Source organism: Paramormyrops kingsleyae, chromosome 12 (assembly GCF_048594095.1).
Source record: "Paramormyrops kingsleyae isolate MSU_618 chromosome 12, PKINGS_0.4, whole genome shotgun sequence".
Lineage (NCBI taxonomy): Eukaryota > Metazoa > Chordata > Actinopteri > Osteoglossiformes > Mormyridae > Paramormyrops > Paramormyrops kingsleyae.
This window is the reverse complement of record NC_132808.1, coordinates 20,198,892-20,223,576: the sequence shown is the minus strand read 5'-3', so window position 1 is coordinate 20,223,576 and position 24,685 is coordinate 20,198,892. Positions and strand designations below refer to the sequence as shown.

Below are 24,685 nucleotides of genomic sequence, written 5' to 3'. Positions count from 1 at the left end.
CCCATCAAAAATTAATCCGTGATGGAATTGATCATATTTTCTGAGATTTTGGACTGCGGGGTCCTTATTTTTTTATTTTTTAAGAAGATTTCAGAAGGTGGGGAGGGGGGTCTATTCGGAAGGTCGCTAGGTCACAGATGCTCCCTAGTCCCCTATCTGGATGGAATGGGAGACTGGACTTTTCGTCGCCAGGGAAACGAGGCTGTTTATAGCTGGCCGGAGTGTGTTTACTGCATCAGTCTGCCCTGCACACGAGGTCTTTTTTCCCAGTAGCCGGGCCCAGACTAGCCTCCGGTTCCAAGCCCGCATTTCCCCGTGGCGCGCGAGCAGGCCAATCGTCTCGTCACGGGCAACTTTGATTTATTTCCCTCTAAATCGGTGACCAGAGTAATAATGGGGAATGACATTATGTGTTTATCTAATCTAATGCGTTTTCTCGGTGGGATTCACACGTGTCGCCCCCTGTCCCTAATTCCGATGATGCCGTGTATGGGAAGCGTACCCCTCCCATTTGACCTCATCGCAGGGAATGCTTTGGAAACCTGGAAAATGCAGCACCTCAATTAAACTGTCAAGATGGGAATTTCACCCATGCGCTGCTCTCGTCAATTTATCGGTCACATTTTCTAGGTGAGTGGACCTGCTCCCTTCGTATTTGGTACAGAATGTAAATACGGCTGTGCAGTCTGGTCGCATGAGCGATTAGGGATGTTTTTGTAAGAATCCAGCCTCAGTTTGCCTGGTTTGTTGGATCTCTTTGCTTATATGGAGGAGATGATGTTAAAACTATTCACATATTTCTCGCTTTGTTGTGAAATTTGATCCCCGGTCCCATTCCCAGTCGCTTGAGGTCTCTAATCCCTCAAGAGGTGATCGTCGGTAGATCTAATTCTGACTCCAGGGAAGCGGGAATGGGCGTGGAGTCACCGGTGGCGTGCTGAATATCAACGGGACAGAGCGGCCCGTGAAACGGAACGAGAATGAGGAGTGTTTCTGCGGCAGCCCCGGTTAACGAAGGGGCTCACCTGATGATGAATGGCTGATGGTATGCCTCCTGCCTCTGGGAGGGGGGGGGGGGGGTCTGGGAGAGGCGGAGCAATCAAGGTGCTTTCCATTTGCCTGGGTGTTTTATGGCTAATTGAACCATTTTGAGAAAAATGGCATGAATGGCACCCTTTAGAATTGAATTAGGCTAATATATTGTGATCTCACTGCAAGCTCTTGATTGCTAAGATCTCTTTAATTCTGTGAGGTCCATTTACTACGTGTGAGTGTGTGTGTGTGTGTGTGTGAACTGTGGGTGGGGGGGGGAGGTGGATGGGTGTTTGAGTGGTTATTTTTCTAGAAGCTTCTACTCTGAGAAAACTGATCATTTTAAGTTGGTGAGGGATTCTATAGACTAAGACATATATGTTAGGTACACGTTACATGTATGTAATGTTGTTTTAGATTTTTGGCTATGGAGCTGGTACTAGGCTGGGAAACATTAGATTAATGGGGCAAACAGACATGCGCGACTGCACATACAGAGAGTCGCACGCATAAATATATACAGACTGGGTTACGGATACATTCAGCGCGTGTGCACACACACCCATGAAGAGAGACACACACAACTGTGGACATGCTCGGACGGACACATGCGGATCCCTCCGAGCGTGAGGAATGCATTGGCGCATTACAGCATCACTCTGCATCAATTGCGCTGCCCAGCAGGTGCCAGAAATGGGCACTTTCACGACGGCCAGGTATCGGAGCTGTGCCTCAGAATGATCCGGAATGGCATGTCAGCGCTTGGGTACCTCTGTCATGACCCCCCCTGACTGGCACCTGGCCCCCTTAGTGGTAATCTGGGCCTCTGTGTTTGCATTATAACTGCACATTAATTCCCTGGGAAATGCTTACAAGCGGCTTTGCGAGGCCCCTGCTGGCATTTTGGTTAACAGTCTGAAATGTTAACTAGAGATTACTGCTGCCCGTGTATGGACCCTGAACAGCATGTCGTAGGACACGCAGTCAACCTGGGCGCGCGGTCACCTTGGAAACATGGCCATCCTGGGTGTACGGTCACCTTGGGGACATGGCCATCCTGGGTGTACGGTCAGCTTGGGGACAGTAAACGTTGAAACGCGGTCACCCTGGACACGCGGTCACCCTGTACACACGGTCACCCAGGAAACATGGTCACCCTGCACACGCGGTCACCCAGGAAACATGGTCACCCTGCACACGCGGTCACCCAGGAAACCATGGTCACCCTGCACACGCGGTCACCCAGGAAACATGGTCACCCTGCACACGCGGTCACCCTGCACACGGCCTGTTTGAGATCTCGCCTGTAGGTTTATCCGTTTGCTGTTCTCTGTGTATTTAAAATGTGGTCTTAACAGCATGTGACCATATGGAAACTTAAAGAGGCGTGACTGTAAAAGATCATGTTGTACACCGCATTTCCTCCAAGGAGAACCTGGCCTGCCAGTCCTATGGGATGCTAGTTGGGTGCTTTTGGGTTTGGTGCTGGAACCTGGCCTGGGTGTCCAGTGGGTTTAATGCTGGAACCTGGCCTGTGATTCCTAGGGGATTGATTGTGGAACCTGATGTGTTTTATCCAGTGATCTTAATGCTGGAACCTGGCTTGTGATTCCTGTGGGATTTATGCTGGAATCTGATCTGTTTTATCCATGATCATAATGCTGGAACTTGGCCAAACTGAGTGCTATGGGTTTAATATTGGAACCTGGCCTATTTTGGCCAATAGTCTTAATGCTGGAACCAGACCTGTGAGTCCTGTGGGCAAAAAGCTGGAATCTGATCTCTTGTGTCCTATGAGCTTGATGCTGGGACCTGGCCAAGCTGAGCGCTCTGGGTTTAATGCTGGAACCTGTACCTTCCTCAACAAAGTGCATCTTTGCTATTATTACTTTGCTCTGTAATACAACATGAATAGGCTGAGGCATCTTCAAAGAAAAGAAGTGACAGATTTTCATTTGCTCAATCCTTCAGCTCCTGTGGCTCCTGATATACTTTTAAAGGCATTTGTTCGGCATTAGCGCACCATAATTCTTCTTATCTCGGGACTTTTAGCGAACATCTTGTCGACATGTCATCACTCCTTTCCGCAGAGAGCGTCAAAGATTGAAGCCAGTCAGCCTCCTCTCCATTGTTTTGCGCCCCCCCCCCCCCGTTCCCCGGCTGTGCGGAATGTGTAAGCGCACGTCTGCCGCACTAATGGGTTTCTTTGGGCGTGTATTATTTTGGTCCGCTAAGCCGCGCGCCTTCCGCGTGAGTGACTGATCTGACTCATGGCGAAACAGAGAGAGAGAGAATTTAAAAGGAGCGGCAGTGCGGATGTTTATTGCAGGAAAAAAAAAAAGATATTTCCATGCTAACAAAACATGGTACTAAAATAACAAAAAAAAAATGTATCATGAGTCTTTTAAACTGTGCTATTCCCCCCCTTTTCCGCTCCTAAGAAGATAGATGAGGAGAATGAGGCCAATCTCCTGGCAGTCCTCACGGAGACCTTGGACAGCATCCCGGTGGACGAGGATGGCCTGCCTTCGTTCGAGGCCCTGGCGGACGGGGATGTGACCAACACCAGCGAGCAGAGCTGTCCCTCCACGCCCGACGGCTCGCCACCTGCGCAGGAAGCTGAGGAGCCGTCTCTGGTAGGACACCTAAAGCTGGAAATGATCAATGTCCACCCACGACCTCCACCCACTTCCTGTCCCTGGACTCCTGAAGGCGGATAATGATACTGCCGGATAATTAACTAGAGCGGCTCAGGTTAAGTATCATGTTGACAGGTGCTATAGGAAAGTCCTTCATACGCCTTCAACGAACAGGGCTCTGTTTTCCCGACTCTGGTAGCATGCGACACTTACAGCAAGACGCTGTCATGGTGCAAGGACACTGGTTTGAAGTGATTTAGCCTGGGTGGCCTTGGTAGTGGATCTAAGCCAACGGTATCCAATCACATCCCAGGGTAACTGTAGGCATTGTAGTCTTTTATTGAAGCCCAGCCTTCGACTGATTAACTAAAGATGTTGTTTGGATAGAAAATGACATCACCTGGTTTTCATACATGTGAATCGTCCACTGATCTTTACAGTCAGGTGACGGTATTGTCTATCCAAGTTTAATTAATTAATTGACTGTCCCCCCAGGGCAGGATTGCCCAACCTTAATCTAAGCCACAAAAATGGACATCGATCTGTGTTCGCTGTATGTCGTTGCTAGGCAGCATGCGATGCAGGTTGTCCGAGTCCAGTTGTGCTAAATCAAGCCTGACTGCGGGCTGGATTCAAAGAAAACCCTTCTACACGTCCGTTCGTTCACCCCAGAGGAGCGTGGGTAGTGAGGGCTTTCTGTCTGCCGCCCACAGCCGGGATTCTCCATCAGCAGGCAGCGTAGGCCATCAGCCCTGGAAGCCAAGCTCTGTTTTGCTTCAGTTTTGGTTAATTTGGCTTTACATTGGACCACTGACACACATCCATGTTGCATGAACACATGCCTTGGACACTCGGTCCCTTTGGGGATGTTGTGTTGTGTCAACAGGCGGCTGCTGGACATATTTGTAAGATCTGAGCCTGCATGCGCTGTTTGTGTGCATGTCTTCCTCCGCAAATAAACCTGATTACCCGGCACCCACAGCACTGCTCAGAAAACGTCCGTTAGACACTGACCGCGATGGTATCCTTGAGTGCGGTCATGGGCAGCCGGAACTCACTCATCCTCCTGTCCCACCTTCTCTCCTCAGCTGAAGAAGCTTCTGTTGGCGCCCACTAACTCACAGCTCGACTACGGTCAATACCCAGGCAGCAAGGCGCAGAGCCATGTGGCAGGCAGTCAGCGGCTCCGACCGCCGCCCGGCATCGCCAAGGTAGCCACACACACTGCGCCGCTCCCGCGCAACGCCGCAGATAAGCTGCTTGCGGTTTGCTGTGGGCAAGATGAAATTTTAATGAAACCCTAAGATTTTACATGCTGGAATAAGGCAGTAATAAATACTATTTATGATGATGATGATAAGAAAAAAGGATCACTATCATTGCCTGAAATTATAAACATATAAAAGCTGTCATACTGCATGTCACGCCTCTTCCTTAACATTGTCACATTGTTCACATGAATCAGGTAAAGGGAATTGTGTCTTTAAACCTTAATTATGAAAAAAAAAGTATATTCATTTGAATTACGTGCATTTTACATTAACTTTGGGCAGAAGCTGAGTGACCATATTTTAAGACATTTTTAGTTGAATGTTTTAAATTATCAATGAAGGTGCAGAAAACAATTTTTAAAAATTAAGTACCACTTTGCAGGAGATTGTTTCAGAAATGGGCAAATCTGTCAAGTTTCCGCGAAGCAGAAATGGGCAAATCAGTCGTGAATCCGAGAACATGGCTGATATGAGACATCGAGTGTAGTTCTGCAAATTGGCAAATATAGAAAAAGCTATTTTGTGATTTCGCTGATGTGTTTCTGAAGTCTATTTTAAAACGGGGCTTTGACTCATTCGCCGGTGAGGCAGAATGACTCGAGGGCTCCCTGAGGAGGCTGTGCTCTCGCCCCACCCCCAAGATCAAACTGGGAGCACAAGTGGCAGCCATCAGCTACTGTTTTGTTGGGGGGTGGGGGGGATAGTTTCAAGCATATCTTGTTAAGTTTGAATTCTTGAATTGATGCAGACAGAGAACCCCTGGAACGGCAAGCAGAGGAGTTCCATCCCGCAGCAGAACAGGCCAGTGAGGCGCCCTTGTACCGAGCTGCTCAAGTACCTCACAGCCAGCGATGAGGTCCTGCGGACCAAAGCAAGCCAAAAGCGAGGCGGCCAAGCCGGCAGCGGCAGCAGCAGCAACAGCGGCAAGGACAAAGCTGGAGGAGCCTCCTCTTCCTCGTCGTCCCCGTCCTCCTCTTCCACATCCTCCTTCTCCTCACTGTCTTCCTCCTGCTCATCGTCCTCCTCCAAGACGAAGCCGCCCCCCGCACCCGTGCCGTCTCTGCCTCCGCGGCAGCCGTCGCATCCCCAGCGAGGTGAGAGCCGGGCTGCTGGAGCATGTGGGGTGGCAGGTGTGAGCGGTGGGCGGTGGAGCCGTTGCGTTTGTGGGGCCGGCACTGAGGGACGGTCTGAACCCGCAGCACCCTCTCCCGTCGCCCCGGGACCCCGTAGGAATGGCCACATGTGCCCCAGACTGGAGCACGGGCCGCCCGGCAGAGAAGGAAGGCCTCCAGGTCAGCAGTCCTCCCTGGATACGGGGCACCTGCCTGCCGCTAGGTTCATTAGGTACATGCATTCTTACTCTCTCCCCCCAAGAGAGACGGGTCAGCCCGACAGCTGTGAGCATTGCCGTGAGGAGGCCCGCACTTTGGCTAGCCAGAACTTGGGCGGGGCCAGACATGCAGATAGGCACATCACGGTGACCATCAGGAAACGGGAGGCGCCGGAACACCCTCTGCTTAGCAAGTTGCTAACGTCAAACCGGAAGGCAGTCCGTCACCCGAGCCACTGGGGTCTGTCCGCAAGCCCTCCGGCGAGAAAGACGCTTCCTCGCACCTGGGAAAGCGATGGGTCTTCCAGGCAGGCCAGCAAGGAGGCCATGACGGGCAGCCAGGGCCTTTTTCAGGCCAAACGGCATGCCCCAGAACACCCAATATCCGAGGGTCCAGGCGAGCCAGCCTTTCAGGCCAGAGAGTTAGGTGAAGGGGTCGAGATGAAGGTGACGGTCGGGCATACGGAGCGGGGTGACCATGCCAAGGACGATGTTGATGGCGACGTCTTGGGCAGCCCCGTGTCATACTCACCGGGCCTTCTGAGCCCGCTCTTTCCGGACTCCGTAATTCCCGTAGGAGACCTTGAGCCCTCCGTCACACAAGAGCCGCACCTACACACGCAGGCACTCTGCAGGCACCCCGGCGACCAGGTCCTTCCGTTGTTAGGTAATCATCGCAGCATCCCTGTCCCTCCTTCCTCCCCTCTCCAACTCTAACCGCTTCCGAGTTTGACTACCTACTAACCGCTGCATTAATCCAAACCTAACAGCCAGTCTGAGCGTGTGCGTCACAACAGGAGTAAAGACAGGCTGCGTATATGCAAGGCGCATTCAATTCACGCAGCACTAGCAGCCTCTGTAAATGGGACAGGAGGATGCAGTTATGTCTTAATGCGTTAATGCATTTGAAGCCAACCCATTTCTGGGTAGATTGAGCTGAATGTTTGTGTATACCGCTATAGCCAAGCACTGCAATAATGATATAGTTGTTTAACTGGAAAGCATTCCTTAGTTGCAGTTGGAGATAATCAGCACCTCAGGCAACTGCATAAGCTTCTCTGACTCTTCTTTCTATTTCTGCTTTGTTTCTCTGCATGCAAAATTACTTCTAAGTCTTGTAGTCAGGTTTCAGACATTGTGTTGTTCAAGGTTTGTGCTGTTTTTTTGTTCAGCCAAGTTAGTTTCACATTGAGAATGTGTATGTCATTACCTCATCCTGCCTCAAACAATGAATTTTCAGTCAAAAAAGGGGTCTAATTTAATAACCACATTAAATAATTAAAGAAAAAAAACCTCAGAACATTACAGGGTTGTGTTTCTAACCACACCGCTATCAGTGATCAAATCTGAGACTGGAACTTAGTTGTGGAAGTGATTGCTTCCTCGCTCAGTGTGGACTAGTTAAATAATTATCCATGCTCCTTTGTGTTCTACAGCCAAACCAACCATCTTGCCACTTCCTTTGACCCCAGAGTCTCCAAAGTAAGTGAGAGAGTTTTTCAAACATTTTATAGACAAGCGAAAACCAGAAACGAAACAAACCAGCAAACAAAAAAAAAAACAAGAAAACTAAAAACTGAGGCACATAGTTCGTTTCATTTCCATTTGTAAGACCATTGACCAAACAAAACCAAACAAGATTTTCACTCTTGTGGCAAAATGTGTCCCTCTTCTGTTTCAGTGACCACAAGGGATCACCGTTTGAAAACAAAACCATTGAACGCACATTGAGCGTGGAACTGTCAGGGACCGCAGGTAAGAGAGCCGACATTTCTGGGTAATTACATGACTACCAAGTGGCTATCCCATTAATTCTCGGTGAAGGGGAATTCGCAAAATCTCAATTTGCACGTCCGCAACTCCAGGCATTAGATGAATCTGCTGATAATGGAAAATCACTGCCCTGTGAAATGGTCTGTAAATGGTTAAAAGGGCCCTATTCTGTCAGGCTCTCTGTTCCTCCTGATAGTTCTGTAGTTCAGGGGTTCAAGGTTAAGGAACATTGCGTGTGCCCGCGTGTGTTTTTATGTGCCGCCATATTGATTATATCTTCCAATCTCTGTGGATTTATTGGATACTGTCTCTCAACTGTGGAGTTAATATCTCTCCTCTCTGTCTGGCCTGGATCCTAATGCCAGTTGACTGCGATTCTATTTCGCCTGATACGTCGCCAGCAAATTGATGTAGCATTATCACTGTTTTAATTGGTTTTGCCATGTAATTCAGTTTGTTGATATTATCTTCACCTTTTCAGACAATCTGCTAATTTGATTAAAGACATTGAGGTAATTTCCAATGTTGAGGCTGGTATTTATGTAAACGGCGCCTTCTTCTAAATGAGGTCAATGCAGAGGGAGGCGTTATTGTTATTGTTGTTCATCCCAAGTATTGCTTATTTAATAATTAAGAGTGTAAGTGAATAGTATAGGCAAAGGTAATTAAACCGTAATGAAGTGAATGGCAGCTGATGTTAAAATACTGGGCTTCAGAGGGCGTTGGTTTCCACTCTCTCTGCATGAGCCAAGTGGGTAATTACATCAGTGTCCCACAAGCTGTGATTAATCATTCCAGGTCAATAAAAAGTAAATATCTGCTTCTTTTCTTATTATTTTGCTTTTTTTTTTTTTTTGGTGGGTAATTTACGTTCTTGACGTTCCAGTCAAGCAGAATGCTAACGAAAAGATTTTTTTTTTTCATTCCTGTTTTTCTTTCACAAACAAGTCGTTTGAACCCTAGAGTGACCCTGGACGCAGGTTAAAGTGAAGCAGCCAGTTGGGCAGAGACTGTTTTAGAATTTTTCGAGTATCCTGAGGGGTGAGCGTACTGCAGAGCCGCACTAGAAATTGCCAGGTTGATTCCATGTATGTTTAGATGGAGCTTCTTTCTTAGGGTAGCCTTGGCAGAATTCCGGGAAGGGAGACGTGCCCAGGCTGTTTTAGCGCGGAGTTTCGGTTCAGAGCCACGTGGAATAAGGGCTCCAAGCGCTCAAAGCGCCGTTTGATGTCGTTCTCCCTGGTAGCAGCGATGGGAACATGCGAAGTCACATTGGCGCTTTTCCGTTTTTATAACACCTACCGGTTCATTCAGAACCTGTTGCCCCCCCACCCCTGGGTCGTGTCTATGTTTAGGGCATCTGTCCATTCAGCGGAGAGTATGTCAAGTTCAGCAGTTCAGCTAATGAATGTGTGTCATTGGACTCAGTTCAGCTCAATGCCCTGTTTCTACAAGCCTGATCCGTGGGGTCTTGCCCTGCTGATCCTTTTTAATATTTATTATACATGTACATGAGAAAATTAAAGGCAAAATATGCAGTTTAACATTGGGATTAATTTGTTCATGTGACACGGTGACCCTGCTGAAAATCTCGTAGCGAATAAAGGTCTGCGCTTTCTGTTAGTGTCGGTTTTTGGGAGAATGAAACCATCACTTGAGATTCAGTCTTCGTATGAACCAGCCAAACCAGGATTAGAGTGGGAAGTGAATTATCATAGAAACTGGTCTTTTTGCAAAATGGCCTGCGCATTGGTATTGTTTTCCGTTAAAACGGTGAACTTCCTGATTTGAAAATGAGCTGCCACTTTTCGTTCGGGAGATATTGCAAGGTGGCGATCGGATTCCCAGGTTCTGTGACGGTTTTTCTGTGAATAAAATATTGAATCCGAAAATGTAGTCGGGCGCAATGTGGACGCCTGCGTCATTGTTAACGTTCAAACTCTTCAAGCTAACCGTGCATGTCCCACCATTCTGGCCCGCCTACCCGCATTCTCTGTTTGTTGTGGTCCTGGTTTGCCTTTCCCAGTTTACCTGTTCTAGTGTCCTGTGACTGACTACTTTCCCAGCATTCCTAGTTAGCTGATGCTTAGGGGTGTGCCGGGTTTTTTTTTGTGTGTGTTTCCTGCGCTAACGGTGTGCAGTGGTCCTGTTTCCCGGCCTCTGCGCGCTCCCGCTCGCCGTGCTTGTGTCTGGAAGGAGCCCGGACCATAATTAATGCCCCCTTTGCAGCCCCTGTTACCCTTGGTGTCACTGCTGGCCATTGCATCCCCCGGACTTGCGGAACCCAAACAATGGCTCATGTCCCTCGGAGCGCTGGGGTTTAATTGGAAACCTGCTCCTTTTGTCAGGATGCTACAAAAGGAAGACATGGGGCTTGGGTGGGGGGGGGGGTGTTGGGGGGGTTGTGGATCGGCTTGCCTCATTCGGGATCTGCAATTTAAAGCCGAGGCTACATAGCTGGCCTCAGGCTCTCCACTTAGGACGTCGCAGTGGGTCGTCAGCGTGTCCGAATATTTAGCTAATGGGAGCTGCTTCGAGCACCTGGCTGGCCGCTGTGAAATACGGGGAGGACGAGGCTTTGGCCCGGCTGATGTGGTCGGATTTACAGCTGGAGCAGAGTGAGCCTGAGCCTCCCAAGCTGCCCGCTTTGCGCCCGCGCGCAGTCACGCGCGTTTCTCCTGCCACGAGGCCCATATTTATCTCATTTGATTTATTTTCGTGCCATTAACGGGCCTTATTTTACAGCCTTGTGTACATTCTGTGCACAGATGGCACTGCCTTGGCAGACCCCTCCCAGGCCCCGCCCCTTCCTTTTACCTCTCATTTCATTGGCGCGGCCATAAAAAGCGTCTGGTCTGCACCCCTGCAGGACCTACCGCCTGCCACCTCCCGTCCTGATGTCTCCGTAGGGCGAATGCCATTGTCATTGGATGCCTCCGTCCATCGATCCCAGTAAAATGAGTATTAGGGACGGGATGTGGGCACCACGTCGGATGTGCCACAGGATCACGTGACAGGGGCTCGAGTCCCGACCTCTAAACTCCCAAAGTTCCAGAACGGGGGAGAAAGTGGGCCGCCTGAGCTGGCTGTTTGCACGAGTGCGTTAACCGTCCTATAAAGTCCTGCCTCTCTGGCCTTTACGCGTAATCGCCATCTGTTTTGGCATAAATCAAAGGGGAGTCACAGGATTCCCCAGTAGCCTGTGCTTTCATTACAAGTTTAATATCATATATGTATGTGTGTATAAAATATACGGGTGTCACTAATTAGCTTAGGTGCAGCCTGGCGCCCTGGAGCCAGAGGGATGGCCGTTATTATGCGCGGCGGCGACGGGCATCTGCGGTAAAGGGCAAACGGGACTGCCCGCCTCCAGCCAGCGTATATCTCCCCCGTAAAGCGCCGACAATGACACGCGTTAAATTTAACGTCCCCTGAACTCGGCGGGAATCATTTTGAGTCCAGGCTTCGTTAAAGTCCGTCGGATTGGCTTTAATCTGGTGGTGTCGTGGGGGGCAAAACCCGGAGGAAGAACTAGGAAATATTCAGCGGGGCGGATAATTTATTTTGTAGTGACGGTTTGTGCTGGAATGTGGATCAAACTCCGGCAACCTCTGCTTCTGAATCTGTAAAAAAAAGAATTTTGTCAAATCATTACTAGGGATTGTTGGGTTCTGCATTTTGATGATAGCATTTTTAACTGGACGAAAGGCACGTGGCACATAGGTTATCATGGAAAAGGTTGAGTGGTAATGCTGGCATGCTGTCTTCTCTTGTTATTCCTGGTCTCAGCATGTGACTTCTCATGCGGCGGGATTTGCCAAGGTCAGGATAGGGTGCAGTGCTTCCGCCATGTACTACTTTGCTATATTAAGTTACACAGAGCATTACATTAATCTGTCATGGTTGCAGTAAAATACGGATGAGGATTAAGTGCGATGAAAGTGAATATTTTAATCAAGCCTGTGTGTCCGCTGTCTGTAAACAGGCTGCAGGGCATCCTATTATTATAATTCCGTTCTGTTTTATCGTCCCCCCCCCCCGCCCTCACAGGTCTGACACCACCCACCACACCTCCTCACAAAACCAGTCAAGAGAATCCTTTCAAACCGTCGATGAAAACCAAGTTGCCTTCGTGCCCTTCGTCGGCCATGGGCAGCAAGCGTGCGCGGCTCTGTGACAACACGCCCCTCCCTGCCACCGCCGGGACGGTGGCACTGGAGGGCGCGGAACACGGCGAGCTCTATGCCCAGCTGAGCAAGGCGTCGGCCCCCAGCGCGAAGCGGGGTGCCCCCCGAGCCATGGGCGACCACGACTACTGCCAGTCCACGGGCACCAGCGCTGGGCGGGACGTCTCCCTGTGTTCCCAGCCGGCCGGCCCGGAGCGAAGGTGTGCGGAATGTGCGGACTCTGGCCAGCCTTCCTCACCTCCTTCCTCCTCCTCCTCCTCCTCCTCTTCCTCGCTGGCGGGGCAGTCGGGGAACGGTTCTGAGTCCGAGACCGGTCTCGGCAGGCAGGACACTCCGGAGGACCAGCCAGCGCCTGCCAGACAGCTAAGCTCAACCGCCAGGAAGCCGCTCCTAGACCAGGAGATCCGGGCTGAACTCAACAGGCACTTTGGACCCCCTCAGCGGGCTGTGAGCATCGACGTGGAGTCGGAGCGCCCCCTCCCACCTGAGGACATAGGCGCTTGGGATGACTACCTGCCCCCGGGGCTGCCCCTGGAGGACAGTGAGGACGAGCGTGAGCTCCTCCTCTGCCCATGGGAGACCTCCCCTCTGGACCTACTGTTCGAGAGCTCGCCATCCTGCTCCCCATATAGCTGCTCCCCATCCAGGGCCTCGGTGTCGCCCCCTGCGGTTTCCCCTCAGCGCTTCCATTGGCCCTGCTCGCGGTCTACGTCCCGCCGGCGCCAGCCGTCACCCTGCCCCCGCTCCCGCTCTCCGTACAGCCGCTCCGGCTCACGGTAAGGCTCCCAAATGGTGTTTGTTGGTGCCGTATCCCAGCAGGCTTTGCCTGTGCCGTTAAGAGCAGGAGCTGGAAAGCTAGATAAGGATGTGAACCCATAATCCTTATAACAGGCAACTCATAACCATCAATCATAGTGATACACCGTGTGGGATAGCGGTATATTTTTGTCTAACATCGCCAATACCGAGTTGCCAGCCATGAAACTTACCAAACAGCAACTATGAGTTAGCTTTAGCTCCAGTGCTGCTAACATTGAATATTGATTAAGTTTAAAAATCAGCCAGGCAATATCATGCGAAATTGACAAATTGGGCCATTACCGATATCTTGATTTTCAACGGATATCGGCCGATACCAATATGTTAACAGATGTATGGTGCATCTATAAGAAAACAAGCAAGAAACCCACTTCAGTTTCTCCTGAAAAATATCCAGCTGGATGAAGGAGTAAAATTGCATCAGCTAAGCAGCTGAATGAATGAATAATGCAAATGAGAGCAGTTCAAATATTTCACTTCTGAAAAGGCCTGGGTCAGTAGGGAGAATCCATTCGAGACTGGTGAGAGGGGGGGGTTCCTATTTGCGTCACACTGTGGGTGTGGGAACCCCCGCAGCACTTCACCCCTATTCCTATGGAATCATGGGCCGTTAGGTGTTAACTACCCCCATCCCCCCTCCCCCCCCCCCCCTTCATTTGTCAGCTTTCCCCAGCGGAGGGTGTGAAGGTTAAGTAGCTCTAATGAGCCAGATCTGTAACGTAAGAAACTAGGTGGAGTGATCGCCAAAGGCCCCCCCCACCCCCACCACACTCCCTCCCCGGTGGATTTCCGCTGCTGTCCATGCTGGGAGGCTAACGGGCACGTCCTATTTATCTGCCGCGTCCGCCAGCGCTCGCGCCAGGAGACGGCGGCCGGCCGACGGAGCGGCTGCTTTTTCCGGGGCCCGTCCTCTCGCCAAATCCGAGATTAATTTCCCCGCTTCTCCCTTCATCCTTTTCTCTACATCTATATTTGATGGTGCCGCTTTTTAGTGACAGCTGTTGTCTCGCTTATCGCCGCTACCCGTCTGCCGGTGGAGATGAAAGACGGAGCACAGAGTCCTGGCCGGTTCCCGCTTTGAAGGCCGTTACGGCATCACAATATGCTGGGGGACAGTGTTTGCAGCGCTGGCTTTGATTGGAACAGAGAAAAAAGGCTTTTTTTGGGGGGTGGGGAAATGGAAGGGGGGGGGGGGGTAGCAGATTCAAACATATGGGGGGGTTGGAGCATGTTTGTTTATTTAGCGGGCCCGCGCCGAGAGCGGCTGGCAGAGTCAGAGCGCTGTGATGCTAATGCACCAGAGGAACGTGGCTTTTGCTGGCGGCGCCGCTTGCCGAAACCAGTCGTGATTCGCCGCTCCCCCCCCTGTCCCGCACGGCCTGTCCGCTCCTACGATGTGATGACCGGTACCACGGGCTACTTCCGGACCTACAACGGCACCAAGAATATGCTTCATTTCAGTGTCAGATGTGATATTTTACATACCCCCCTCCAGCTCATGGCAGATCTCAGCTGCCACGCATTCAGCCTTTCCTTGGTTGGGGGGGGGGGGGGGGGGTGTTTATTTTATCACTGAGAGGTTAATTGGCGCCCAGCCAGGGTCGCCCGCTCCGCGTCGAGGGTGATCCACGGCTCGCAGTCATTTTCCACCATTTTTCTCGCAGTCATTTTCCACCATTTTTCGCTGCTGAGGTCAGTCAGGAGGAAGTGTTGCAGACACCGTGTTCCCCTCAAAGCCACCAAACCCCACCCCCATCTCTGAGCGCGCATCAGAGATGAGACCCTCAAAAGCTCTTCTCTCAAGGGTCTCTAAAGCTGTCCGGAGTGCTTCGGAAAGGGGACCGGCACAGTAGAGCTGGAATATTCTCAATAAATCGCTCTTTCCTTTGACATCCAGCAACCCCACAAAGCCACAGAAGATCGGCTCTGCTCCGGCATTCTGGGATTCACCTCCCTGCTTCCCAGGGTCCTTCAATAATTAATGGAATGGATTCAGAGAACCAGATGAGAGTCCGTGTCGTGGGTGCCAAACCGAGCCCTTCCAGTCCTTGGCTGTAGTGGCTGAGTGGCCCTTGTCTGCAGTCATATATTTGATCAGATGAGCATGTTTTATGTTACTGTCCTGCCTTGCGGTTTTGCCCCGCATTCGTTATCTCCTCACGCTGCTAATTAGAGTTGCTCAGCCACTTACATTTATAACGATGGTATAAAGCTAAATGTCAGCACCGTTCATCAAGGCCCCCGATTCTCTGCTGAGTCGTTAACCGGCCGCTGTGTTTCACGCAGGTCCCGTCATCATGCAGACACTGGCACATGCAAATCCCGGACCCAGAGGAGCCCGCAGACACAAAGCAGGCCAAGGTGAGTGTCTCTGAATGGATACGGTTCAAGGAGCATAGTTCACACAGAACATAGTGAACACAGAGCTTAGTTAACACAGATTGTACTGCAAACAAAGCGTAGTGCATACAAAATGTAGTGTATATGGAGCATTCTGTATACAGAGTGTGTTTAACACAGAACATCGAGCACACAGAGCGTTGTGCACATATAGTGTGGTGTGTACAGAGTATAGTACACACAGATCATGGTGTACACAGAGCATTGTTGAAATATTATGGTTCACATAGAGCATACTGCGTACAGGGCATTGTTCGTACAGATTGTAGTTTATACAGAGCATGGTTCATACATACTGTAGTTCACACAGAGCATGGTTCCTACAGAGCATAGTTCACACAGAGAGCACCGTTGAATACAGAGCGTGGTTCGTACTAAACATGGTTCAGACAGAGCGTTCATATTGAATATGGTTCACACAGAGTATGGTTCACACAGAGTATGGTTCACACAGAGTATGGTTCACACAGAGTATGGTTCACACAGAGTATGGTTCACACAGCATAGTTCACAGTTCGTACAGAGCGTGGTTTGTACAGTGTAGTTTCCATAGGGCGTGGTTCGTACAGAGCAGAGTTCACACATTGTAGTGCATATACAGCGTGTTTCAGACTGAACATGATTAACACAGGGTGTAGTATATACAGAGCGTAGTTCATACAGAGCGTGGTTCATACAGAGTGTAGTTTACATAGAGTGTGGTTAATAATGACTGCAGTTCACATAGAATGTGGTTCATACCGAGCATAGTTTACACGGAGCGTAGTGCATAGAGTGTGGTTTGTACAGAGGGTGGTTCTTACAGGGCGTGGTTCATACTGAATATGGTTCACACAGAGCATGATTTATACAGGACGTAGCAACGTCTTACACTTGTTACTATAACCATAACAATAACTATGTTACAATAGCCATCTGTCAATCAGTGGCAACCTCTTTGGGTCATCATTTCTTGTCTGTGTGCTTTTCCTGTGTTGCTGGGTGACACGTGTGTGTGTGTGTGTTTGTGTTGCATAACAGGTCCCCTTGTACCATGTGACTTTGCTTTTCCATCTCTCTTCCCCTTTCCCTGGGCCACTTCTGTCGGAAAGTGGTGTCTATTTCCCTCCATGGCACGGGGCCAAGGGGGTCACACAGCCAGGCTCCTTTGAGACGTAGGATTGTTTTGAATATGGGGGTCACAGGTGACGGCGAGAGCGGCGCCGTGCCTAATGACCAGAACTTTGGTGGAAAGTCTGGCTTTTCTCCACTGAGATCGCCCTCCCCCCAAACTCCGAACTAAGCAGAAAGTAATGACATGTGAAGCCATGCTGATGGAAGCAGCTGCAGCCACCCTTTCCTGTGGGAACCCTAACCTTTGCGAAGAGGGAAGGTCCCATTAACGGGTTCATTTGTTCAGATCCTGAGGGGGGGGGGCGCTGCCAGGAAGGAGGGTGGGTCCCAGAGACTGATGGTTACATTTACGCCCCTCCCACCCCCGTAGGTGCGACAGCTACGAGGAGCACCAGTACGAGTGTCTGCGGAGGGACGACCACCGGCGGGACCACGAGCGCCGCGAGTCCGACCGGGTCCAGCAGCGGGACGGGCAGCGCAAGAAAGCAGCCGTGAGTGTCTGGCCGCCCTGCTGGAAGTTGTCGGCATTGCGCTTTCATCGAAGCAAATTTACAGCGCCAGACGATTTATGGCGGGGATTCTCGTTAAGTGCCTCGGTCAAAGGTGCAACCTTAGGCGACTTCTTTGGTCAGATGCACAAGCTGGATATTGCCTGTGGATGCAGCCATTTGTGCTGAGCACGGTGTCAGATGAAATTGATGGCACTGACTTGTAAATATTACGGTACTAGTCAGGAAAAAAAAAAAATATATATATGCTATAATTGAGTGCCGTGTTGTCATCCCAGCTCTAATGTATTTTGTGGGTGGAAGTAGAATTAAGTGAGATGAGATTCAGTTCCCCAAACTCCACCCCTGTCGGCGCTGTGAAATGAACAGAACGGTCTCATTTCCAGCGCAGTCCTCTGCGTAATACGCGCTCGCAGCGAATGACTCGGCTGTCCGGGTACACGCCGGCTTCCGGGCCGAGTGGAGCTTGTGGTCCCGCGCACGGTGCTCTCAGCGAGGGGCCTGTGAGAGGACACGGCATGTTTTGCGAGGCTCGCTGGCTTACATAAGCCCCCCCTCCCCCCCCCCCCATGTTATATTTAGCTAGCACTCGTGCATCAAAGCGTGCTCGGAAAAGAATGACGAAACGGATTAATTAAATGCTCCAGTCTTCTCTGCTTTACGTCTTCCTTTTTGCTCAAGAAATACTTCATCGGGGCCTTACCCTTCTGCTGACTTCTCTGTACAGGGCTGAACTTTGCGTCGGGTATGAGGCAATTTAATTTGTATGTATAAGTTTCTCATGCCCTCAGGATACCCTGTGGAATTTGACTGTATCTCAGTAGACCTAATGCGGGTAATGGCAACTAAATGAATGAAGGAATAAACAATGCTAGCGATACAAAACACCCTGGGGTTCGTTTTGTGTTAAATAATTAGCAAACAAAATTAGATTGTTTTCCAAAAATATAATCACAGCCTAACAATATGACTTCTTCTCACTAACAAGCTTGTCATGACCTTAATGCTTTGTGTGGTTCAAGGAGATCTTCTCTTCCTCTCTTCCGTTTTTGTTTTGTTCGTTTTAGCCTAAAAGCCCTCTGTTTTTGTTTTTGTTTTTTTGCTTTGATTTAATTGTTCGTTTTCCATTTCTGTTTTATAGTTTACTTGTTTAGGGAATGCTTTCACCCAACAGCAATGTGCATGTACTTATCGTTAAAAAAAAAAACATCAAGGTCATTTATGTACTCAGATATTTTCTGCTTAAGAATTCAGGGTATGTTCCTTTCTTAAGGGTATAATCCTTGGCACCCCCCCACCCCTACACTGGAAACTTTTTGATTGCAAGTCCTAAAATATTTATTTACGACTATACCCAACATGCAATGACTTCCTGTTGGCTGTTTGTACTCTTCCTAGTCTATGCAGTCTGAAAATTCTTATTGTCCTTCATTGCAGTAGGAAAATATGGTCCGAGGTCACCAAATAGGTCCAAGATCTTGCGTAGAATAAAAACCAAGGTTGATCTAATGTGGATGGGAGGCTAAGACCGACAGGTAGAGGTTGGGTTCATTTCTTCGCCTGTCCTTGCAGTCATGGTCTTGAGGTGGAGGTAGAAGCGCGACCTGATCACATCCTAACCCTAAACCTAACCCTATCGTCTTTTCAGGAGGAGCGGCGGACGCTCTGCGTGGGGAGACTCCGGCCCGATGGTGGCAGGGGCGAGCTACGGCGGCGCTTCGAGGTCTTCGGCGAAATCGAAGAGTGTGCGTTCAGCCTGCGCGATGACGGGTAATGGCTCGGAGGTGACGCGTGCCTGTGTGGGGTAGAGGGCAGGCCGGGCGGCAAGGTGAACAATCACCCCGTAGCGGGTGAAATAATAGGAACCTTCCAGACCCGTTCATTTATATATCTCTCCCTACTGGCTGGTAATTAACCTTGGAGCGATGCTTTCATTCCGGCGAGTGAAAGCCGAAAGACAGAAGGCCAAGGAGAGCTTTACAATTTCAATTGCGTCTCCTCAAAAGTACCTTTTAATTGCCCCGTTCATTGGTGAAAGATATCCGGTTACTACGTATTTGTCTGATTTTTATAGCATTTTTTTTTTATGATTAACAATGGACTGACACAAACCTCTCTGTTTCTCACCAGAGACACTTTCGGGTTTATCACCTACCGCTACAGTTGTGATGCCTTCGCTGCCCTTGAGAACGGACACACACTTCGCCGGCCCAACGAGCCTCCGTTCGAGCTCTGCTTTGGAGGCCGAAAGCAGTTCTGCAGGTTGAGCTACACGGAGTTGGGTGAGGCGCTAATTTTTGTGTCCACATTTATTTCAATATCTCATCGTTTTATCTCCCGCAAATGGACGCAGATCTTGCGTATTCATGTAGGTTCATGTCTTTCGCCAATATGCTCCCAACGCAAAGGATGGAAAGAAGATTGTCTCACAATCAGAAAGTGGCAGTAGTATATATCAGCCACACACAAGTACCATATAGATACAGTGACTAAGTTCCCCTGGGGGGGGGGGGGCACCAAGGTCGAGTCCCATCAGTGCCTCCTCTCCAAGTGCGCCTCCATCTGCTGCCAGCTGCTGGGATATCAAGCGGAGGTTGGACCTCGCTGTGACACCTCCCTGGCAGCGTGGTAAGCTGGGGCAGTAGCCAGAACTGACAATGAAGGTCTGATGGACGCATAATTAACACTTAAAAAAAAGGCCACTTTTTTTTTCTTTTCTTTAAAGCTATTATCATAAGCTATCGAGCCTTCCGCTCAAGTGTGCGAGACGTGCTCCCACAAGCTGCGGAGGAACCTTGTGGAATCCATCGCGGTATTAATATGAATGAAAGTACACAGAAGAACACGGCCCTCAGACAAGGACGGAACAGCTCTTGCCATACAAACAGCGGCAACACTCCAGGATAGCAGAGCAGTAGCTAAAGTTCAGTGCGGAGTATATATGATAAATAATTCAGGTCTGATCATGCTTAAGATTTTCGCAATGTTAGCCCCCCTGTGGAGAAATTGGTCTTGTCTCCAGGTGCTTGTTGGGGAGGGTCATTGAGAGAGGCTGGGAGGGGTTAATGGGGGCCGCCGCATTGATTTAGTATGCCAGCAGGGGGAGCCGGGTGACCCGGATCGGGGCGGGGCTCTGGGACTCCCACTGACAGTTGGTTTTCAGTTGTTTGTCTGTTTTCGTGGCTATCGGAGGTTATTTTTGTACGAAACAATGCCTTTGAGTGGAGGCGCTACGTACTGGCGGAAAGATAACCGGCTACTCTGGGGAAATGATCTGTCCTGAAATAATCAGGACATCCTATAATAATAACGTAAGGGCACGGGTTAAATTCAAATACGTTCTGGTGACATAAATAAAACATAATTGCGACTATAATTTCCATGTGCGTGTGCTGACCTCAGAGTTTGACGCAGTTTTCTTGTTAAAAAAAAAAATAAATGAAATTGAGGAATGTAAAGTGAAAACAAAAATGTTGATGATTTTTTTAGAGGTGGAGGGAAGTGTTGCGTTTAAAGGTAGCCCCTAGAAACAAGGCCACCTTGGCTTTGGTTCTTCCTCTGTAGCCTTTAGTTTTTTTTTTTTAGCTCTCGCTTAGCAAGACTCTGTCCATCTATCCTTACACTGTGCCGGAGTATTTTTCATCTGTCAAGGTGTGGCTTTCCACCCCGCCGTCGTTGCGCTAGATCACAGCTGGCGCGTCGCACCCGCCACGGTCGCCCCCATCGCTCATGCCGCATGCATGTGGGGCCCATTTGTGAATCTGTCTGCTGACGGAAGATAAGGCGCCCCCGTTTATTATCGCCTCGTGGATCAAAATATACGCTGTGCGTTTGTTTCCCGTTTTGTCAGCTGTCTGGCGCAGAAAGCTCCATTTTCCCCCTCGCACCTTTGAAATATGTAGAGTATAAGAAATGCCGTCCACGTGACAAAAGGATTTTTAAACAATTAAATGGGGTGAATCTTTTTCAGCGTAGCTGTTTTTATTGTGAATCTTGTTCACCATAGATACATATTATTGCTTTTTGTAAAAATGCCGTTCGTAGCAACAGATAGAGCCACCCAAGCTCTCTTATAGCATCCACTGGGGGTAAATGTCAAGTGAACATGTGAGAACCTGAGAAAGCAGTCTGGTTGGGAACCAGGAATATCTAACCCAATGGTATAACTTTTAATTGAACATTTGGGGCGTTGGGGGTTGAGGTCCCCACCCATTCATCATGACAATATTATTATTTGGGGGGGAGGGGGTGTATTGGCTGGTTCTGATTATTGGGGGGATTACAACCCCCACCCCCATATAATTTTCGCCAATGGTCTCACCCTTAATAAATATACTAATATGAACGATCTCTTATTGCATGGGGCAAACTTGTCTGAGCTGTGGTGGAATGTTCCAGATCTTTTACAAAAAGGAAGGAAGGATCTGGAAGTCTGTCCCAGACAGTACATTCTTTAGGTCAAGGTCTTTAGAAGACAGCTGTGCAACTGCGGCAGCTCGCCTGAGGAAGAGCTTCACCGGCATTAATGCCTGTGCGTGCCTGTCCCTCGCAGAATCGCACTGCGACGACTTTGATCCTGCCTCCACCAAGAGCAAGTATGACTCCATGGACTTCGACAGCTTGCTGAGAGAGGCCCAACACAGCCTGAAGAGGTAACGGGAGACTCTTCCCAGTTCAAAGAGGCTTCTGTCCCTTGACCTCAAGGCCTACCAAGTTTTACACTTTATGTATTAAAAATACACTACATATGAATATATGACAAAAACAATGTTTACATGAACGTAGCTGCTAATGAACAGAGAAGAGACATTTTTAGTGAGGATAGCCAGTCAACCATCACACCCTGTGTACAGGCCTTTCTGATTTATTAAACACTGTAAACACAAGAGGAACTAAACTCAAAAAAATACTCGATGTCTGACAGCAACAACAGTTCTGTTACTGGTGAAAATGTGCAGCTTGTTCAGTTTTTTTTTTTGTTTTGTTTTGTTTTTTTTTTGTTGTTTTTACCTGATATTTGGATTTGGTGGTGTTATATCATTATTGAGAGTTTGAAGGGATAGGGTAACTCTCCAGGGCATCTGAGATAACATTGCTTTCTACATTCGGAGAAAATGTAGCTGCATATTTAAAGACGTTGATAAATGGAGTATTTTTATTTTGTGTACATATCAGACTAAACTCTTTATTTGTTACAGCTATGCACTGTAAAATGCCGCCTTCTTTTTAAAAACGATATTGAAATTTTCTTAATTAAGAATGTCATCTCTAAAGTCGTGCAATGATATAAATCATTGTGACCCATCATGAAATTCAAAAGACATGATACGATTGTAACGACAGAAAGGACGGAGCTGACTTATAGCGGAGAACCTGACAAGATTTTTTTAATTTATTTTGGTGGGTGTTGTTGCCCATGTATAGTTTTATCTGTTTTTAAAAGTTCTCAATCAGTGTTTTACTTATACAACCAATGTAAAATACATTTCTAATGTGTTTTTTGTAAGAACTTACGTTCACATTTTCTTACTTCTAAAGCCATTTATAGGCAACATTTATGCTCGTGATTTTTGTTTCTGTACTCATCGTTGCTCTGTGATTATTTTGATAATCAACTGACCACTTTTGTCTAGAACGGGCAGTTCTGTCAGCCACTGTTTGGGATCACTGGTCCCATTATCTTGCCAGTCCTTTATTTATGTATTTATTTTGGGGGAAAAAAATATACAGTCCCCATTGAGTATGGAGACGCTTGCAAATTTAATTATTTATTCTTTATTTTTTTTTATGTGCTATTAGCAGGGGGAGGTATATAACAAATACATATTTTGAGTATCATCCTTTCTATGCCTTTCAGAAGCCATGAAACACATGTAATGACCTTCACATGGCGTGTAGAATGTGCTGCTCCTGGTTAGTGGTGACTGTGACTTGCAAATCCGCCATCCATGGATTTCACAAACATCTGTCTCCCAAGATGCTTCCCCCTGTATAATTCACTAGTCATAAAGCAATAAAATAATTTCAGCGGTACTCCGGTGATCTTTCTGTCAGTTCCATACACTCTTCACGCTTCATGTGAATGCCAAACTAAGGTTTACACTGTTTTTCTTTTTCCTGGAAATATTTTTAAATCTTGCATTTGTTGTAAATATAAGAGAAAAAAAAGAGAAGATATTATGGTCACTATGAATAACTATTATGATAAAAAGACAAAATAATAATTCTATGAAAATGTTTAAAAAAGAAGCAATAAATTATTTTTTTGTATCATATTTTAGCTCATAACATTGTGTGGTTTGAGACGGGACTCATTACCCAACTGCTTACGAAACACGTGGGCTTGGCCTCAGCCGAAAAACAATGTTTCCTGTTGTGTGGTTTGCCCTTCCATTGTGTGTGTGCATGTGCATTGGCTTGTATGACTTTACCACATGCTGACTAAATATTCCAGTGTAATTATTCACTCAGTGTAATTACTCACACTCTGGAGTGTGACTCAAAGAAAATCCCGCATACGTAACATCTGTCTTGCACCCAAGACTCAAAATTCCCACAGATATTTTTAATTTTGAGAATCTCAAGTACTTTTCATTTGGCTGTAGTGGTACTGTGTTCTGTGGCATAACCAAGCGACTTGATATAATAGACGCTAAGTACTGCGGAATATCCCGCTGCCGCCCTGCAGTGGGGTTGAGGTATCAGCTGAACGTGACGCAGAAGGTAACCTTGTGATTTGGGATTCAGTCTGTGTCCTGTTTACATAGAGCAGCAGGGAATGTGAAAATCCAGTCACATCAGAGGAGCTGGAGTTCTTTGTATTTCTGCTTGTTGATCACAGTTCACCTTTACATGAGGGATGAGTGTGAAAATGAAACTGCTTATTCTTGTGAAAAATCCTTACCTGTTTTTATATATATATTTTTTCCCTCTGTGTAGAGGTTGGGTAATGTTGTCATGTCCCATTTGGTAGATGTGGCTTTGATCATTGTAATATAAAATCTGCTTTGTAAATCGCCTAGAGTAGCAATATAATATAACACCTGATGATTCAACGTTTGAACTTTTTAATAATGTGAATTACTGAGGAATAAGGCGCTGCTTTGAGGTTTGTGGGTGATGATGTTTCTTTTGGAAGGACAATATAGAAAGTGGGGGTGAATGTGTGTGTGTGTCTGTCTGTCCGTCTGTCTGTCTGTATGCAGGGGGGTGGGGGGCTCTGTTTGTGTCCTATCCACGTTGCCTTCTGCCATCTCCTTGCCAATGCCTTGTGGTTCTACCTATCTTACGAATTTCTTGTGAATTTTATTTTTGATGTGCATTTTCTCATCAGCCTCACCAAGCCAATAAAGGAAAAAATGTTTTAAACAACAAAGTGCCTCCTCTTCTCTGTCTGTCATGCACGCGCACACACACACACACACACACACACACAAATAGGGTCATTTTTGATGGAAAAAAAATTACTCTGACCGGGATAACCAGTTGGATGGATGGATGGATGGATGGAAAACTGAAAGCACAGTAGCAGATGGCTTAATGCGATGTAACTCCACATGTGCCATAACAAACATGCCTCTGATGCTTGGAATTTTGAAAATAATCAACGTTG

The 24,685-nt window shown here is 48.2% G+C and overlaps 1 protein-coding gene across 5 annotated transcripts in view; it reads left to right on the top strand.

Annotated features, from left to right (window-relative positions):
- Positions 1-24,448, top strand: part of ppargc1a (peroxisome proliferator-activated receptor gamma, coactivator 1 alpha) — a 35,385-nt gene extending 10,937 nt beyond the window's left edge. Inside the window, exons 3-14 of one of the 5 annotated variants that reach the window (XM_023832329.2) lie at positions 3,474-3,668; positions 4,760-4,882; positions 5,691-6,036; positions 6,142-6,939; positions 7,709-7,754; positions 7,954-8,027; positions 12,096-13,008; positions 15,338-15,412; positions 16,935-17,055; positions 18,722-18,843; positions 19,204-19,355; positions 21,626-24,448. In XM_023832329.2, the coding sequence (XP_023688097.2) occupies positions 3,474-3,668; positions 4,760-4,882; positions 5,691-6,036; positions 6,142-6,939; positions 7,709-7,754; positions 7,954-8,027; positions 12,096-13,008; positions 15,338-15,412; positions 16,935-17,055; positions 18,722-18,843; positions 19,204-19,355; positions 21,626-21,729 (3,069 nt within the window). In that variant the 3' untranslated portion in view covers positions 21,730-24,448. Of the gene's footprint in view, positions 1-3,473; positions 3,669-4,759; positions 4,883-5,690; positions 6,940-7,708; positions 7,755-7,953; positions 8,028-12,095; positions 13,009-15,337; positions 15,413-16,934; positions 17,056-18,721; positions 18,844-19,203; positions 19,356-21,625 lie in introns of all 5 variants that reach the window. The other 4 variants (XM_023832330.2, XM_023832328.2, XM_023832327.2 and 1 more) reach the window with 4 other exon arrangements.
- The last annotated feature ends 237 nt before the right edge of the window (positions 24,449-24,685 follow it).